The sequence below is a fragment of the Pezoporus flaviventris genome, unplaced genomic scaffold (genome assembly GCF_033815535.1).
Source record: "Pezoporus flaviventris isolate CSIRO_AGI_PZ_B2104156 unplaced genomic scaffold, CSIRO_AGI_Pfla_v1 ptg000034l, whole genome shotgun sequence".
Classification (NCBI taxonomy): domain Eukaryota; kingdom Metazoa; phylum Chordata; class Aves; order Psittaciformes; family Psittacidae; genus Pezoporus; species Pezoporus flaviventris.
In genome coordinates, this window is record NW_026892582.1 from 798,740 (window position 1) to 817,350 (window position 18,611).

Consider the following 18,611-nt stretch of genomic DNA (forward strand, 5'->3'; position numbering starts at 1 on the left):
ATGGGACCTGCCTTGCTGCTGAAGCCACTGTGCTATGCTCCACTCCTGTGATTCCCTCCTTGCAGAGCAGCCACTCGTGGTGCTCCCTGGCATTAGGTAGGTAAAGATACAGGGTTGTGAATCTGGCTTTGAGCTAGGTGGGGATGTGTCCCAGATGGGAATATGGGAGGAGAGGATAAGGGCACACCTTCACTTTGATATATGTGCATGTGCTGTTGTGGGGTCTGTGGTTGGTTTCAGGCACTGGCACTGATGGTTACTCCCCATGGTGCCCACACAAACCACATTACAGAAGGCCTGCTCTTGTGGGGAGCTCTGGGTGCAAGTGCTTCCGTTCCTAACCAAAGCAATGGAGGGAGCAGACTGTATGGAGCTTGGAAAGAGTCAGCAAAGTCCCCAGCATAGGCCAGGGTGGGAGCCTGGCTTAGGGTAGCAGCCTAAGTTCAAGCATAGCAAATGGGTTACTGGGATTTTGGCCTGACCACATGAGGAAGTGATGGTGTTACCTGAGACAAAGGAAAGCTGCATCCCTGGCAGGGAGGAAGAAGGCTTTGCTGGACTAGCAGGAGTTGGGAGGATAGAGCAGAAAGAGGGAGATGGTCAGGACCAGGTCTGCTTCCCTTTCCCACCTCCTGACAAAGGAGAGCTCTGCAGAGTGTGAGGTATTCACAGGAGAGCAGGGCTCAGGCAGAAGGCTGGGCTCCTCTTGGGTGTCAGCCCATCCTCTTGACCCCATGGGCAGCTGAGCAGGGAAATGAGAAGACACTAGGATGAGAGAGGATGCATTCCCAAGCTCAAAGCACAAGATGAAAGAGGCCTTAGCATGAAGCTAAGGTCTAAATGGGAGCTGAGACGGAGGAGAAAGAAATAAAAGGCCAGAAGGGGAGGCAGCTCCTGCCCTGATCTCTTTTTCCCATTGCATTTGCACTTGCACAAAGTGTAATGGTTGGCAGCTTCTGGAGGCACATCCAGTGCATGCTGAGGACTCTGCTCTATCACCAACTTCACGAGAAGCACAGAGAAGCCTGCCTAGCTCTTGGGTGTCCAGCTCTTCCCTCAGTGGGTCTCAACCATAAAGGTCAGTGTTATTTCTGTTACAAAGGTGAGGAAATGAGGGCTCCTGTAGGTGAAGGGACTTTCGCAAGTTAATACAGTGGTTGCAGAGAGAAGCCGGGTCTCTGTGGGACCCATTTCACAGCTCTGATTCCTGGCATGTACTGTCCCCCTAGCACTAAAGGCTGTAAGTTTGTCAGCTGTCTGGAGTTAGGGGTAGGATCAGAAACAATGTTATAGAATGAAGCGCAGCAGCTAAGGGAGGAAAGAAAACGCAGAGATGGTGGCAGAGAGGGGATGTTGCCCCGGATATGTTGGCAAACACAGGGTGCAGTTATGCCCTGTAGTGGCCAGGGAAGAGGTCTCCGGGAAGACAAGAGAAGTTTGCACAGAAGTAGCTGCTTGCGCGCGAGGAAAAGCCGTAGGGGAAGATGAGAAATCCGGTAAAACTCCCGGGCCCAGCCGCGGCCCTCGAGGGGCTGCCGGGGCCGAACGTCTGGGACACGCCGCGGCGGTGGGGCCCGCACAGCGCAGCGCTCCCTGGAGGGGCTGACGGCGAAGCGAGCGGGCGATGCCGCTCCGGCCGGGGGGAGCGGGAGCGAGCGGGGCAGGAGCCACCCGGGACACGCAGCTCCCGGGGCCGGAGGGAGGCAGCGCCGCTCCCGCCCCGTCGCAGCGGCTGCCGCAAGGCGCCGGGGCTGCGGTCGCCCCGCCTGGGAGGGGTTAAGCAGCGGCCCCAGCCCGGGGGCGGACGGGGCGGCTGCGGCGGCGGCGGCTGCTATACGGCAGCGGGGCTCTAGGTGTCCTGCCTGGGAGGGTCCCTGCTGCATTGCAGCCGCCGCGCTGCTCCCTCTCCGCGCACACAATGGCGACTCCCAGCCCCAGCAGCGGCTCCGGCGCCGGCGGCGGGAGCGGGCCGGGCCCGGGCGGGCCGCAGGCGCACGCCGCCGCCAGCAGCATGCAGGGTAAGCAGCCCCGTGCTAGGCCGCGGCCCGGCCGTCGCTTCCGGGCCGGGCGGCGCGCCCCGTTCTAGGCCTCGGCGGGCCGGGCTGGGCCCGTGGAGCGCGGTGCCCCCCGCAGGTCTCGCTCTGCCCGGGCTGAGCGTGGAGCCGCCGGGCGGGCGCTGACCCGGGCTGGGATGGAGGGTGGGCCCTTGGGCCCCAGCCTGGACGGGCCGCGGCTCTGGGGACCCCTTCGGGCGCGGCCGTGCCGCCGTCCGGAGCGGCGCTGCCCCTCGGCGCGGAGCTGAGGTGCCCGGGGGGGGTGTGTGTGAGGATCGGTCCGGTCCCGGCAGGCTCCGCTCCGGGCAGGCCCCGCTGCTCTCTGCGGCTGCCGCCTCCCCCCGCGCCCGGCCTCTCTCGGCGGCTCCCCGGGAGGAAGGGCGGTCCCGGCTGCGCTCCCGGGGCTGCTGGCGGGTGGACGGGTCCCGAACCACTGCCCGTGGCCGGGGTCCCGCTGCCCCGTGGGGCAGGAGGGAGCAGCGGGGCGGGACAAAGGCCGGCGGGACGCGGCTCTGGCTTCCTGCAGCCGGGGACGGTTTTGCGGCCTCCCCGGGGTGACCCGCGCAGGCCCCGTCCCCTCGCCGGGAACCCCGCGGTGCTGTGGCCGGGCCCGGGGCCAGGGTTTGTGGCCACTCGGCCGGCGGCAGGGTGGCTCAGCCCCGGCCCCTAGTCCCCGCGCTTACCTGTGCTTCCTAAGGCAGGTGTATGGTAAGAGCCGTTCCGCAGTGAACTTCTGCTTCAGTTTGGTTTCCTTGTGATGGAAATTTACAGTGCTAGAGCAGGGTCGTGTCACCAGGTTCCCGCCTGCACTTGTTGATGCTGGAGCCGTCTTGCAAAAACGGTGGGTGTTTAGTTTTTAGAAAGGCTATAGCAAACATCTTGGAGTTTTGCTTTGGACTATTGGAAAATTCCCTCTGCTTGAGCAACGTTTTAGGCTTTGTTAACCTAAATGATGCGGTGCTGGGGTTTTATTTTTCATTAATTTCACACGGGGATGGTAATACTCGAGCTGTTTGCCCTGTTTGGGGCATTCTTTCTTTTTTAATAGAAGGAAAGGTTGCCCTCGCAGCAGACAGTGCTGGGCACAGTTGTTTGCTGTGGTTCTGCTAGGACAGAAGGCTCCGAGACTGATGGCACCTGTGTGGGCAGAGAAGTGATGGTACAAACTGAAGAGTTTGGTGTACTTGGAACAAAAAGGTGCGTTTTTGCTGGTTGCAGCATCCCTTGTGTGAAGCTCTTGTGCTTGCTGGATGGAGGAGCAGGTACCTGCTGGGCCTGGGGAAGATGATGGTATCTGTGTTCACAGCTTTGGAAAACCTGAATCCCAAACCTTCTAAATTAAATGCGTGGAGTAAAAACACTCAACCACAGTATATTAGAGTTGTGGTAAAACAAGTCATTGCCTCACTACAGTGCACTTAGTCCTCTGTGTTGCTCCTTGTATTTTCACTTGACCGCCGTTTTTCCTGTCTGTGAGATGTCCCCCTGAATCCTGCATGTCCTCAGGGCTGAGAGTTGGGTTTGCACCCTGACCCTAGGGCTGGTGATGGTGCAGCATCTGCATCCCTGGTCGGGTGGAGGAAGGGCAGTTGTTGGTTTAAAGTGCCTATTTAAATACGAATTCAGGATAGCAGGGCCAGGTTGGTGATATCCAGGTGTTTGTGGTGGGAGCTGGTGTTGGGGTGGTTTTTGTTCAGATGCCATGGGAGAAGCTGAGTGTAGGATCTGTGTGGGCTTGGGAGCAGCAGGTTGGTGAAGCAAGTTCTGGAGCAGCAAGAAGCTCCATCCCAGGAGGAAAGTCCTCTGCCAGGCTCCCTCTGCTGCCACATAACCCCTGTGCAAAGCTGCTCGCTGAGGTGCCGTGGCCTTGTTCCCTGCTGTGTTTCCCAGCGTGTGTCCTGCTGGCTCCCTGCTGAGGCCAAGTCAAGCTGAGCTGCTGCAGAGCAAACCCACCACAGAGTGGTGAACGTACCACAGCTTGGATGCCCAATGCTTGCTCGTGGTGGGGTTGGGCAGGAGCTGGGATGAGTGAGGTGCGGGAATGCATTGCTGGGTGGGGAGGAAAGTAAGGCCGTGTCAGTCTGGGTTGAATTGGCTTAAACACTGCTGAGGTGGGGCAGGGAAGTCGTTAAGCTGGAAACAAGTAACAAAAAACCCACCCGAAGTTTTGCTCAATTTTCAGCCAGAAGCAGTCTCTGACCTGGCTTATGCAACTGCTGCTGCAAGGGAGGCGGTGGGCCAGGGAGAGGGTGGGCTGTCTCCTGCAGCTTTGGCCTGTGCCCACCACAAGGAGCTGAGGCAGTGCTCCTCTGGATGACCATCCGTTGCTTCTGGAGAATGCCCGTAGGGCATGTTCTTGGGCAGGCTGAGGTGAGAGCCTCGCGCTGGAGTTTCTGTTTCAGTATGAGGGCCAGTGGTTTCATAAGGGGTATCTGCTGTTGGAGAGTTTGGCAGGGGCTGAGGGGAGAGAGGAGGCTAGAGGTGGTGGTACAGGGGAGAAATCTTCATGAAAATTGAGGCCCACCATGCTGATGTCTGGAGCTATGGCAGCACATCAAGGAGGTCTTGACAAGCTGCCCTGTTTTGTTTTAAATTTGATATTCTGCAGTGTTTTTGATGCCCCTCCAGGTGACAGTGCTGAGGCGAAGGGCCACCTCGCTGTCCTCACACTGGGCTTCCTGTATAGCTGTGGTCCTCAAGCCTTGTAGTCAAGCAAGGGGTTGCTTCAGGCTTCACACCCTTAGTGTTCTGCATGTCCCAGCTTCATGAACATGTCTTCTCGTGGCTAACTGCAGCAGCCGTTCATGCCTGTGAACCTGGGACCTTACTTTCTCCCCAGATGTCCCCTGGCCTGGTTGATGGTGCCATGTTCAAGGCAGTCACCAGCTTAGAGACAACACAGAGCTGCAGTTCTCAGTGTTGGAAATAGGTTCTAGTTTATGATCTTTGAAATTCCTGTTTGTTTTCTGGGTGCCGGGGCCTGCTGCAGTGAAGAACTGTTGTCCTTAGTTACATGTAATGTTGGAGCAGTCCTGCGTGTGTAGCCTGCTGGGTGTTTTGTGGAGAAAAAGGAGGTTCTGTAGGAAGCAGGATATCCCACTTGGACAGTGATTTAAAAGAAACCAACCCCCAAACTGTAATTGGAGCAGGTTTGCATTTCTCTCATAGCCAAAATTAGTGATTGTCTTTACTGCTGCCATTGTTTGAACGATGGTAGTGTGGAATCTGCTGCCATTGTTTGAAGGATGGTGATGTGGAATCTAGACATGGAATGAATTCCATGACATAGGAAGTATTTTGATTGTAATTGCAACCTGTGGAGTCGGTCATCCTGCTTCTAGTGCCAAGCAGGAGCTGAAACCGCTCTTAACTGGCCTTTACAGATTCAGCTCCTGCATCCAGCATTCAGGAAGACTGGAGGCAGCTGGGACTTCATAGAATGGTTTGGGTTGGAAAGGACCTTAAGATCACCCAGTTCCAACCCCCCTGCCATGAGCAGGGACGCCGCACACTTGACCGTGTCACCCAAGACTCTGTCCAACTTGGACTTGAATTCTGCCAGGGGTAGAGAATTTACCACTTCTTTGGGCACCCTGTGCCAGTGCCTCACCACCCTCACAGGGAAGAACTTCTGCCTTATATTAATTTGAGCTTCCTGTGTTTGTTTTAACCCATCACCCCTTGTCCCATCACTCCAGTCCCTAATGAAGGGTCCCTCTCCAGCATCCTTGTAAGCCCCTTCAGACACTGGAAGCTGCTCTGAGGTCTCCACGCAGCTTCTCTTCTCCAGGCTGAACAGCCCCAGTGTTCTCAGCCTGGCTCCATATGGGAGGTGCTCCAGCCCCTGATCATCCTTGTGGCCTCCTCTGGACTTGCTCCAACAACTCCATGTCCTTCTGTTGAGCACACCATAGCTGTACGCAGTACGCCAAGTGGGGTCTCATGAGAGCAGAGGGGTAAGATCACTTGGTGAGGTACTTGCTGCTTGCTATGCTCTGGTGTCTTTCTGAAGCAAAGCATATTACTGTGGGTGTCTTTCAGAGTGTACATGGTGATTCAGATGTATTGAGGTGGGAATTCCCATCCTGTTCAGCTGGAATTTGGGATTCCCGGTTCCGTTCACGTGTGGTCCTGTCTGCTCCCCGCATTGAGGTCTTTGCCTTCTCTACCCCACTCCAGCCATATACCTTTCTGTTTTCAGCAAAAATCAGAGAAGGTCCATATCTAGTTAGAGAGTCCTCAGTGGATATGGCAAGGAACCTGAGGGGAGAGTTGCCAAAAGGGTCTCTGAGTGCATCAAGAGGTGCTCTTGCCATTGGATGCCATTTGTGCATTGGTGGCTTACTGGAGCTGGGAGGTGTGTTTCTGCCTATGTATGAGCAAATTCTGCTCTGTTCCTCTCTCTGCCTGGTGCAAAAGAGCTGCTGGGAGGCTCTTTGAGAGGTCAAGAATTGTTCGTGTTGGGCAGAGGACAGAATTGGCAAACCCTGTGGTGGACTTTGTCAGTTGTTGCGGTCAGATGGATTTGGTGTCGGGGTGTAATCCATGTTGTGTCTTTGGGGTAATCATAGTTACTTCAGCCATCACTGTAAAAAGCAGAGTATTACTTGAAACCATTTGTGGGCATCACTGTAGCTAGTACAGGGGTTCAGTAACAGATACTGTGACTCCTGTATCCTTGTCTTCTTTGTGTTGCTGCCTTTGTGGGTGCAAGGAGTGGCTGGAGCAGCTCTTCTCCCCACTGCTGAAGATGTTCCTCGATCCAGGTCCAGCAGGAGAGGAGCAAGATGTTGATGCCTTGATGCTGAGATGTTGGATGTACTGGATCACAATCAAAAGGCTGGTGTGTGGACTTACATCAGTTAGCAGAGGGGCAGAACGGGTGGAGAAAGTAAGAAGAGCCCCAGTAAATGTGGCAGTTTGCTCAGGGAACATCAGGGGATTTGGAAATGAGGAGATAGGAGGTGGAAAGGTTGTGAAGCAAAGGGAACAGTAAGTGAGCAGCAGATTGGGTATGAACCAGTGTATGAATGGCCAAGTAAAATGAAACGTATGATGTAGGCAAGACAAAAAATGAGAAAATAAAAGGACAAGAGGGGAGAATTAATTAATCCTTGTCCTCAGTAGTTGGTAAAAACTGTTTGCCACTGTATTAATGACCTGCTTTTACTCGAATGCAGGCAAAATGAGTTGTCTCTCCAGCACGTGGGCGCTGGTTGGGTACAGTGACTTCACAACAGTGGCCGTGTCACCGGTGCAAGCTGACACTGCCAGGTCTGTCACGTTGATGGCTGCATGGCTGCTTGGACGTGTTTGCGTTTATAATGGAAAGCAAAGATAGTTGTGTGATGAGCAAAGCAGTGTATTTCAGTTTGTTCATGCTGACCAGTTTATTCCTATATGGTGTCTGTGCAGGGATATGGGTGACCATATCTTCTCTGTGTTTGAGTCCACTTAAGCATGTAGGACTGTAGGTATATGGTTTTGCACTTCAGCTTTCCATTTTGGTTTAGTTGTAATCAGTTGACATTCTTAATATAGAATTACTGGATAGTTTGGGTCAGAAGGGACCTTCAAACCTCATCTAGTCCAACCCCCCTGCAATGAGCAGGGACATCTTCAACTAGATCAGGTTGCCCAGAACCACATCCAGCTTGGAATTGAATGTCTCCAGAGGTGGTGCATCCACCACCTCTTTGGGCAACCGGTGCTAGTGTTTTACCACCCCCATTGTAAAGAGTTTCTTCCTTGTGTCCGTCCTGAATCTCCTCGTTCAGTTTAAACCCATCACCCCTAGTCCTGTCTATTCATAGGTGTGTATTCAGTGAAGCATTACTTACAGGAGTCTTGTGTAACCACAGCAAGCTCTGCATGTATCCAATGAACATAAACACCTTGTTAGCATCATATGGCTGGGATGTGATTGCTGCCTTTGCAGTCACATCTGTTGGATGTAGGTTTGGTAAGAGTTTGTGTGTTGAAAGTAGAACTGGAGATCCCCTTCCCTATGGGAGGGGACTGGAAAGAAAAACTGCATGAAAGCAAGCTGTGTGGAGTGTTTGTGCACTGCTCTGCCCTGCCGATGTCCAACCAAGTTTCACTGAAGTGATGTTTATAGAGAAGGTACAAAAATCCCTGAATGGATGTGGTGCTTCTGGCATCCCCTCAAAGGCTGGAGCACACTGATCTGGACCAGGTTTTCAAAGGTGCTGCTTATGTTCCCAGATCTTATGTACCTTGTTTGCAATGGACTGTGTTGTATGAACAAATGTTTTGGGGATTCCTGTGTTGATCCTTATCGTCTGTGGTTGGTCTGTAACATCTTTTACAGTGAGAAAGCCAGTCCCTGTAAGGACGCCAGTTCAGGGGAAACGGTGTCTTTAAGTCAACAGGTGCAGTAGTTCCTGCATTAATAAGCTAATTTGGTTTGTTTTATATGTATCAGTTTGGTTGGTGTCTGTTACCAGTTGCAGTCCCTGTGCAGTTACTGTGCTGCTTACTTGGCCGAGTTCTTCAGTGAACCAAATCCTGCACCATATCATGAGAATGATCAGGGGCTGGAGCACCTCCCGTATGAAGACAGACTGAGAATGCTGGGGCTGTTCAGCCTGGAGAAGAGAAGCTGCGTGGGGACTTCAGAGCAGCTTCCAGTGTCTGAAGGGGTATATAAGAATGCAGAGGGGGATACTTCATCAGGAGCTGTAGCTATAGGACAAGGGGTGGTGGGTTCAAAATTAAATGGGAGATTTAGATTGGATATAAGGCAGAAGCTCTTCCCTGTGAGGGTGCTGAGGCGCTGGCACAGGGTGCCCAGAGAAGCTGTGGCTGCCCCATCCCTGGCAGTGTTTAAGGGCAGGTTGGAGACAGGGGTTTGGAGCAAGCTGCTCTAGTGGAAGGTGTCCCTGCCCGTGGCAGGGGTTGGAACTGGATGAGCTTCCAACTCAAACCATTCTATGATTCTGTATTACTGAAGTCTGCAGGCATTCCCTGCAGAGGGCTTTGGTTTGTCTTCTAGATCCTCAGATCCCTTTATATGTTTCAGGCTTGTCTGATTGCAGAAGAAAGGTATGAACAGTGGGTGAATGATGATGCAGTGCCTGTCCAGCGCTGAAAGATTTCTTCCTTTTAAAAAGGTCTGTTCTTGCAGCTGGATTAATTAATGTGCAGTAAACTCCCTGGTAAATCCCTAGAGAGAGACACTTCACCCCTGTTTCTTCAGCTAGGAGATAACTTGAATATTGTGTTTCTGCTAGGCTTTGGCAGTGGAATAGCTAATGCATCCCTGTGTATGCACATGACACTTGTAGGTGATGATGGCACTTCTGTTTGGGGGTATCTGAAACAAAAGCTGTGAGGCTTACCCCTCTCAGTAGGCAATGGACTTGGATGTTTAAGGTGGATGTTAAACGATCAGAATAGTTGATTATCAGGAGCAAAGTGCCCTGCACTATTTTGAAGGTGCCTCGGGGTTAAGACATTGTCCATAAAGCATGTAACTGCAGGGAGGGAGTGTTTCATCTTGTTCTCCTGGGATGGGGTTGCAGGAGGGATTTGTGCAGCCTTGAAGCCCTCTTTAATTTTTACCTGGGGGTTCTTCTGGTTGTCTGAACAAGACACAGTAATTTTTGCAGTGAGTCTGCACCCACTTCTATCCCCACCCCACCTCCTTGTACCATTGCCAAGTTGCTGGACAAGCTCTCTCTGGTACAGATCTTTTGCCAAGGTTAGCTAGGTGAACGTGTATAGAAAGTGTATGTAAGCACCTTTGAGAAGTGCCACTGCAGGAGGTACCATGTATGGCAGCCCCTTGGGATATTCCTGTGTTACAAGCTTTGTATTGACTGCAGGTGCTGGTGTGGATTTACCTTTCACATCTGTGCATCTTTAACATTTAGAGCTCCTCACAGGTCACCATCTTGTTGAGGCCGTGCTGGTCCCTTTGCCTGGTGACTGGTCCCATTTTGAGAGCTCCCCTGAGAGGCAGGATGATGCTGCAGGGAGTGGCAGGAGGGAGGAATCCCACCTTCCCAGAGGCAAGCAGTGAGCATGGTGGCTTGGGTTCATCCCTCACTTGTGCTGTACAGGCATGGTGTGACACTGAGTGTATGCTGATCCCAAATCCCATGCCCACTAAGTTGTGAGAGTTGATTGCTGTCTTTGGGAAGCAGGTCCCATCGCAAGCTCTGTTGGGTGCTGATACAGCTTTGAAACCCAGGCAGTGCTCATAGCTGACATGGTTAGTTGTGGATTTGACAACACTGGGGTAAAGGGAGGACTTGAAGGTCTTTTCTGACCTGGCTGGTTCTATTATCCTGGTGCTGCTGGCAGGGCAAAAGTGTGTGTGATGTCCAGCTGACAGCCTGATGCTCCTGACTCACTGAGGAGCTGCTGCTGCCAGAACTGTTCTGCAGCCTGCCCAGCACTGTCCTTCCTGGGTGCAGCATTTCCCTCTCAAATGTGATTAATGCTCTGACTCTGGCTGCTCATTTATGTCCTCACAGTAATCCTGTGCTGGCATGTCCTGAATCTTTGAGACCCAAACCCAACACAGCGAACATTCTGTGATGATGTTCCTCAACTGGTTGATTGCCCACACTGTGGAGCAGTGCACCAAACTTCAGGTGTAATAGCAGTGGGGGCAAAATCTTGCTGTCCCATTGGGGATCATGTGGGTTTAGCAGCCAGTATTGATTGCTCTATGCCAGCTGAGCTGGTGAAGTTTGGGTTGCCTTCATCGATCAGTGGTGCGGACAGTGGGCTTGGTTTGGTCATTTGGCTCCTGTTTTTCTGTGGTTTGGGGGATTTTTTTGGGATGTGTATGTTTTTACTTGTCAGGAATCGAGCAAATTTCCCCAGTTGCACTGCACTGACAACCCACGAGTGTAAGAAATCTGTGCTCTGGTGTGCAGTAACCTTGCGAGTTTGGAGAGCACCATATTGCAGCTAATGTACTTCCTGCCTGCCTTTAATCCCAGGGTTTTGCCTTCACAGTAACTGTTTCTGACTGGATAGGTCTTTTTCCTGAGACACTTCTTGAATGTTGAAGGGAACACTGCAGTGGGACAGACTAGAACTAATGACTGTGATTTAATATAGTAAACTCCAAGCACCCAGAGGACAGGAGGGCTTTTAAACCAGAGGATATACAAGAAGACTGATAAACTTTGGCAGCCAAATACATTTGGAAATAACAAGGGAAGGAAGAGAGAATTGACAACTTTCACTGCCTCAGTGTTTGAGGTGGTTTTGTCTTGGCCACAGCAGCAAAGCTTCGTGTCATCCTGAGCATCAGTGCTCAGGATGGTGTTCTGGGTAGGCTGTGTTTTAGAAAGAAAGCAGAGTGAAAAGTGAGGCTAAGCCATCTCTTCTGGGCATCTACAGTTTTACTGGGATTCCATTTTGATGGGAGGCTTTAGATCTTGAAGATGAACCACGAAGTACATTTCTTGGGCTACTTAGGTGGCTGTTGCCTCAGGACACATGCTGCAGTTCAAGCAGCTGCTGTGTTTGTGCCTCCCCACAGCCGGGTGTGAGGTGTAAGCATGACTTTTGCAAGGTATCATGGGTTTATTTCAGTTCCTGTGGCAGTGTGTGAAGTTTTGAGGAGACCATCCCATCCCAGGGATGAGCAGAGGTCCTTGTGAAGCTTTGTGCTGGTGGGTGGGGTGACCTTGGCCTGGATTTGCATCAGCACCATCATGTGGTGCTGCAGAGCATCTTCCAAAACGTGTGCCCTTGACTCCTGGGCAGCCCTCTGAGGAGGGATCTCTGCTACTGCCATTTGTGAGGAAATACAACGTGGCGTTGCCGAGCATCTGCTCCCATCTCCCTCTTGGTTCTGCTCTCAGCCAGTTCAGGTGAACACGTGCGATAGCTGTGCTTAGCTGGGTACAACCCATTAACGTTTGTATGAGCATCAAGGGAGATGGAGAGTATGTATATTGCACAAATTGTGTATTTATTAGCTGCTAAATTGATTTCCTCTTCTGCAAATCGAAGCTGTTGTGTTTGCCTTTCACTGGAGGCTGGGCCAGGCCTGCAGGAAGCAGACAGCTGAGCCTGGGCCGAACAGGGAGTCCAAGCGCCAGGAATTAGGCTATGTTTTGGGTAGTGTATCTGACTTTTCTGAGGTCTTGCAGGAGATGCCCTGCGGCATGAGGCGGGCAGCTGGTGGGGAGCAGAGCTGAGCTGGAAGGGAGGTTCCTTTCATCAGGTTTCCTCTAGGCTTGTTTTCGTTTCTGTGGACCAAAAGGGGTTTATGGCTTGCTTTGGAGCCGTTCTCTGGAAGTGGTTCTCTGTGCTGAATTAGCCATCACTTTGCTTTTGGAGCAGAGAGCAGAGGGTTTGTACTTTGAAGAGGTTTGTGGACAGAGATAAAACAGTTTCCTTTAAAAACACATGGCTGTGTTGCTTTAACCTGGGAGGGGTTATGGACTAAGATAAAAGCATTGCATTTGGAAATCCTTTCTGGGGAGTGATGGGACCATGTCCGAATTTTCCTGTAAAGACCAGTTGCCCTCCTGAGCAGTGTCAGTTCAGGACCTGGTATCCTGCCAAACGCTGGAAACCTCACCCTACCTTTGATGTCCTCTTCTTTCCTCCTGTCCCGCCCAGAAACATGGATGGGTAGGAGTGTAGGAAGGAGGAGGTTATTCAGAACCACTTCATGTAGGGCTGGCCAAGACTGGCAGCCCAGAGCTGAGGATAGACATGGGATGTCTGTCCCTTCTTCAAGGTGCTTTTTGCCTTGAGGTAGGGGGAGCAACCAGCCTGTGGAAGCAGGGATGTTTGGGATGTCTGCTTTCAAAGCTGGCTTCTTTACCTACTTGGGGAAAAGCAGAGGTCAGCTCTCCCCTTTCTGATCTGATGTAGCCCAAGTGTTGTAACTCGAAAGTGTGACTGCATGGTGTAAGTACGTGTGCAGGTTTCTGCAGAGGGGCTGTGAATGAGCTCAGATGCCTGTTGGAAGGAGTTGGTGTAAAGATTTGGAGCTGAGCTGCTTTAGGCAGCAGCTTGGTAGTGGAGTTCTTGCTGCACTGGGGGCATTCATGCATTGTTGAATATCCAGCCTTCTCCTGGAGGTGCAAAGCGTATTTCCAAGTATGCTTCTCATAAATGTATTTCATTTTGAGAAGAGTTGAAGTAACATCCTGGTGCTCATCTCCCAGCTGGTTACACCAGAGCTATGGCTATATACGCTTCTTACAGATTAAACTTTACCACTGGGCATCAGCACTGAGCATCCTCAGGGCTGAGAACAAGAACTTACTCTCTGGCCTGATACTGTGGCTTCATCCCTGCTGATGGGGGCTTCAGCTGAGGAAACGGGAGAAGGATCTTTCTCAGCAAGTGTGAAGTGGCAAAGATTGAGACAGGAATGGTGTCTGGCTGTATGCTTTGTGCAGGAGGGCTCGGGTGGCTTCCCCATCAGGGATGCGATTTGGGATCTTCTGTGACTTGAACTGGAAATTCCAAGTCTGATTTGTCGTATGCTTGCCTTTATTTCTTTTTTTTTTTTTTTTTTTTTTTTTTTCCTGCCCTCAAAACCAAGCTGTAGGTGAGGGCTCTGTGAATGCAGGGTTTATGTCAGCAAAGACATGGAGTGTTTCTGGGGCTGGTCATTTGCTTTAATATAGACAGGTCTTAGCTAAGACTGACTTGAACGGGAGCCTGTGACTGGGCTGGCACCAGGGAACTTGTTTCATTGCTGAGCTGCCAAAGGTCTGAGCTGCACCCTGCCTTGTGCCAGGGCACTGCTGCTCTCACAGCACATGGGACTGAGGCCAGGAGCTGCTTGTCCACGATGCTATTTCCATTTAGTAAATAGAAGCTTTCTGGGAAGGTTTGTGTTGGGTTTCCCTCTCAAATCTGATTAATGCTCTGACTTTGGCAGCAAAGCTTTGACTGCCCAGCATTTATGTCCTCACAGTAATCCTGTGCTGGCATGTCCTGAGTCTTTTAGACCCAAACCCAACACAATGAACACTCTGTGGTGATGTTCCTCAACAGGTTGGTTGCCCACACTGTGGAGCAGTGAGCCAAACTGCAGGTGTAATAACAGTGGGGTCAAAATCTTGCTGTCCCTTTGGGCATCATGCGGGTTTAGCAGCCACTGTTGGTTTCTGGTGAGGTTGGGTTGTCTTTGTCCACGCTGGCAGAAGCTGCAGCCACTTTACAGCCCAGCAGGAACATTGACTCCCGTGCCAGAACAAGCACACTTGGTCAGTGTTAGATCCAGAGGGGTCCATGGGATGACAGTCGAGTGTCCCCATTCACCATGGGTGACAGCAAGGTCTGCGTTCACAGCAGGCTCACAGCAATAGTTTCTCCTCATAGTTAATGTCCAAATGCAGCCACTGTGGTGTGCTTCATGAGGTGGCTGTTCCCGGTACTTTGGATAGTGAAATAACTGTGAACAGAATTTCAAGTGATCCTGGGAAGTAATTTTGCCCAGTGCTTCAGAGGAACAAGGTAACCAGTATGTACTGGAAGTTCCCTCAGTCCCATGGATGGTGGTTTGGTACGCTCTGGTCCATGTCAGCACTCAAAGAAGACAAAGACCCTTGGCAATCTCTTTAAAAATGAGCTAAAAATAATCCCAGAATGGACATGGAATGAGGGAATTCTGTGCACACACACACTCTCACTGCCGGGATCAGCTGGGGTGCAGTTTAGAGGGTAATCCCTTGCTTCCTGCTCAGGTACCAGCAAGCTGGATGCCCAAGAAATCATAGAACAGTTTGGGTTGGAAGGGACCTTCTAAGGTCATCTGGTGCAACCCCCCTGCAATGAGCAGGGACATCTTCAATTAGATCAGGTTGCCAAAACCACATCCAGCCATAATCCGAATCATGCAAGCTTCATATTTTGTTGCCAGAGGTTCCTCCTTTCTGCCTCATCCTGAAGCATGTTGAGCTCTTTTTAAAGCAGTTTGGGCTCTTTGCTTTCCAGAAGACAATTTCAGTCACTAACTGGAGATGTTCCTTTAGTTGCAGACCGTGGTGGTTTCATGGCAGTTGTGTAGCTGTTGATGTGTCATCTTCAACATGTGTGCTGCTACTCTCTGGAATGCCTGTTTCTTGGAGGTGTTTCAGGGTGTGATGGTATTCCTGCCCTGGCGTGCCTTGGGCTAGGCAAGGAACCAACCTCTGCTACCCTTTCCAGGAAACAGATGCTCTGTTCCCACTCATGGGAGGTTCTTTGTGGTGCCTTTGGAGTTCATTTTATCTCTGGAGTTTGCTGATGGCTTTGCATGGGGCAGCAGAACCAGGCTGGTACTTCCAGGTTCCTCCTTCCGCTGGGGAGACCTCCCAGGGCAGCAGCAGCACCACCTAGATGTTCTGGTGCAGTGTTTGATCAGCCCCTAACAGGGATGAATGGGGCATCCCGTAGACAAGGGCAGTGTCAAGCAGCTCGCACCTTCCCAGTTGGAGTTGTGCTGTAGTGGAGGGAATGTGGCATCTAAAACCAAGGCATCACAGGTTGGTTTTGTCTGGGGTGAGACTTCAGGCACTCACTGAGCAGCGCTGCTCTCGCCAAAGGCTGCTTCCAGATGGATGTGAGGGTGGAAAACTTACGTTTGTGGTGCTCTGTGACACCTTGTAAGAGCCAGGAGGACCCTTTAGTGGTTTTGTGGGGACAGTCAGATTTTTGTATGCAGAACTGGTGCATGTGTTCCTTTTTACTGGGAGCTCCAAGGGAGAAGGAGTTAATGGGGACGAGGGCAAGGGAAGAAGGTAGCTGGATCTCTGTTGGGGCTACTGGCTGGTATTTTTGCAGCAGTCTTCTGTTACCCAGCATGAGGCCGTGGGGATTAGCTAGGCAGACTCTCAGGCTCCTGCCGTGCTGAAGACCCGCCTGCCCTCTGCACAGCAGTGGAGCTCTTTTTTTCCTTCCTTCTGAGGACTTTCAAAATCCAGCAGATTGGGGCAATTTTTGTTGTGAGACTGATGCTTGTTTCTTTGGCGGAGAAATTCCCCCCTAGTGCTGGGATTTTGAAAGAATGGGAAATAACTTGTATAACCCCCAAAAGAATCATGCCTGGTGGGGTAGCTTATGATAACATGATGAGGAGCTGATCAGAAAAGTTGGGAACAGATATGAACAGCATTCATCACCTCTGAAAGCCTAAATGTGTTCAGAGTATGTTTGGACTTCAAAGCCTGTTTGAAGAAGCATGGTGCAGCTGAGCATTGCGGCAGTGTGAGCACGTGCCCCTCAACCTGGAGGAGACAACTGAGGTGACACCTGCAGAGCTGGGCCGAAGGAATGGGAAGGAGTTTTAAGGCGAGACAGTGAACTTGTAAGCTCATCAAAAAGCTGAGTTGGTTTTGTAGGGGTGTAAGAAGAACTTTCCTTGCAGAATGACATCAGAATTTTTTCTTCTCTTGGATGTCCATGTTTTCTACTAGTCAGGTGGTTAGCATTGCTTATTTTCTTTAGTCAGTATTCTCAGTATGATTTCAGAGCCTTAAAACTGGCATTAGTAGACTTTGTGGCTTGTCTGGGGGTGACAGTACTGGTTCAGGTGTAAATGTCCTGGATAAAGTCAGAGGTAATACCCCTCTCCATTGGCTTGGTCAGCATTGGAGGAGAGGGATGGGGCTGGTCTTGGCTGTACCTGCATCACCATAGCCTGCTAGATCTTAGGTGCCTCTTTGGAGTTTTGGTGAGTTGTCTTCACTGCTTAAGGAGTTCGAGCTTTTCTGTGATCTGCCATTTACATCAAGCAACAGATCCGTACCCAGGTCTGAAGTGGGATTACTCCTGGTGTGATCCTTGGCAAACTATTGTATGATTCTGTGAGCAGATTTAATACAAACCTCCAGCTTCCTGTGTACAAAACCATCTCTTTGATCTTAAGGAATGTTACTTGTTACCCCTTTCACAACAGAGCTGTTCTGTTCCAGTAGGCTTTTTATAATAATGGGCAAGAAATGCTTAAATAGTGCCTGTTGTAATTGTACTGACAGGTGGAGGATGCTCATACTCCTTCCAGTAGGTATCCTGATCTCCATTCTGCCTGCCAGGTACCAGTGCAGATTTCCTTGCTTATCTCTTCAGCTGTGTTGTCTCTTGAAGTTGGTTTATAATCCTGATGATGGTGACAGGATTGTTCTGTATTCAAAGCAGCACAGTCTAAAGTTTAATCTGAGTAATTCATTTTCTTTATGATTTTGCAGTTAATATTGAAACATAAAAGGCAGTTAACAGTGATGTGCTGCTTTGACATTCAGTGAACGAATGGCAATGAGTCTCTTTTGCTTTAGGTTTTCACTTCTGTCAAAAGGCACTAAGAAGCTACTTGAAGGTGTCCCTGCCCATGGCAGGGGTTGGAGCTGCATGGTCACTGAGGTCCCTTCCAAACCATTCTGATTCCAAGCTGTGCTTTTTATTATTAATTTTCCTGCTTTTTATTATGAATTATCCTGCTTTTGTTACCAGGGCTGTTACTGGGAATTTGTGTTTCCTTCCAACTGACAAGCTATAGCATTCCTGCTTCTACGCCAGCCTCTGTTTTTCACAGTGCTAGTGAAGAAAGAGCTCAACTGGGACTTGTTAAACCAACACATTATTGAGGTAGCTTCATGCATCTGCTTTACCTGTGCTAGAAGAGCAGTGCTCCATCCCCACACAGCTACATCACTGTGTATGGCACACTGGGGATTTGTTGCCTGCCGAATTTCTATGGAATACCACTGGGGTGGGATTCAGCACTTTCATTTGCACCCCATAAAACTCCTGCTGAACGAAGATCCGACTTCTTAGTTCTTTAATGTGACAGTGAAGGGTGATCAGCTTACAGGTGAATACCTCGAGTTTCTGTCTTGAGCATGGGTGCATGGGCACTGTGTCATCTCATGAGTCACCTCTGATCCTGCTTCCTCATGAGAGGTGAGAGCAGATGGAGAGGTCCAAGCCATTGTTCCCACAGGCAGTGCTGAGGCTGAGCAGCCTTGGGATCTGGGGAGCTCTGTAGGATTCGTCTTTCCGTTCTCTGTCATTGATGCATCACTTGGACATCACTCAGAGTCGCTCTGCAGCACGGAGAGACCTTTATTAGAAACCAAATCTTTGCATGTTGTTTTTTTTTCTTTAAAACCTGACTTGTAGAAATCTTGTGCCTCTGCATTTCATTCCATTGGCATGCAGTGTTTTTAGCTTGCATTTAATAAGTATATTTGTTAGAGCAATTCCAGGATCTAGAGACAGAATTGTTACTGGTTTTTAAACTATTTGAGTCTTTGGGGTTTTATCCCAGTATATCTTGTGACCAGTGTTCAGACAAGTTTCTTCTAAATATTGTGCTTAGTAAACCCTTTGCTGGCCATAGCAATAGGACAAGGAGTGATGAGTTTAAACTGCAACAGGGGAAGTTCAGGTTGCATATAAGCCAGAAGCTCTTCCCTGTGAGGGTGCTGAGGCACTGGCACAGGGTGCCCAGAGAAGCTGTGGCTGCCCCATCCCTGGCAGTGTTCAAGGCCAGGGTGGACAGAGCCTTGGTCAACAGAGGCTAATGCGAGGCATCCCTGCCCATGGTAGGGGGTGGAACTGGAT

At 50.7% G+C, this 18,611-nt stretch overlaps 1 protein-coding gene across 3 annotated transcripts in view; it reads left to right on the top strand.

Moving 5' to 3' along the window:
* The first annotated feature begins 1,713 nt into the window (after nucleotides 1-1,713).
* MAP2K4 (mitogen-activated protein kinase kinase 4) overlaps nucleotides 1,714-18,611 on the top strand; it is a 75,698-nt gene continuing 58,800 nt past the window's right edge. The window contains exon 1 of one of the 3 annotated variants that reach the window (XM_061461929.1): nucleotides 1,714-2,018. In XM_061461929.1, the coding sequence (XP_061317913.1) occupies nucleotides 1,919-2,018 (100 nt within the window). In that variant the 5' untranslated portion in view covers nucleotides 1,714-1,918. Of the gene's footprint in view, nucleotides 2,019-2,761; nucleotides 2,896-18,611 lie in introns of those variants that run through there. The other 2 variants (XM_061461927.1, XM_061461928.1) reach the window with 2 other exon arrangements.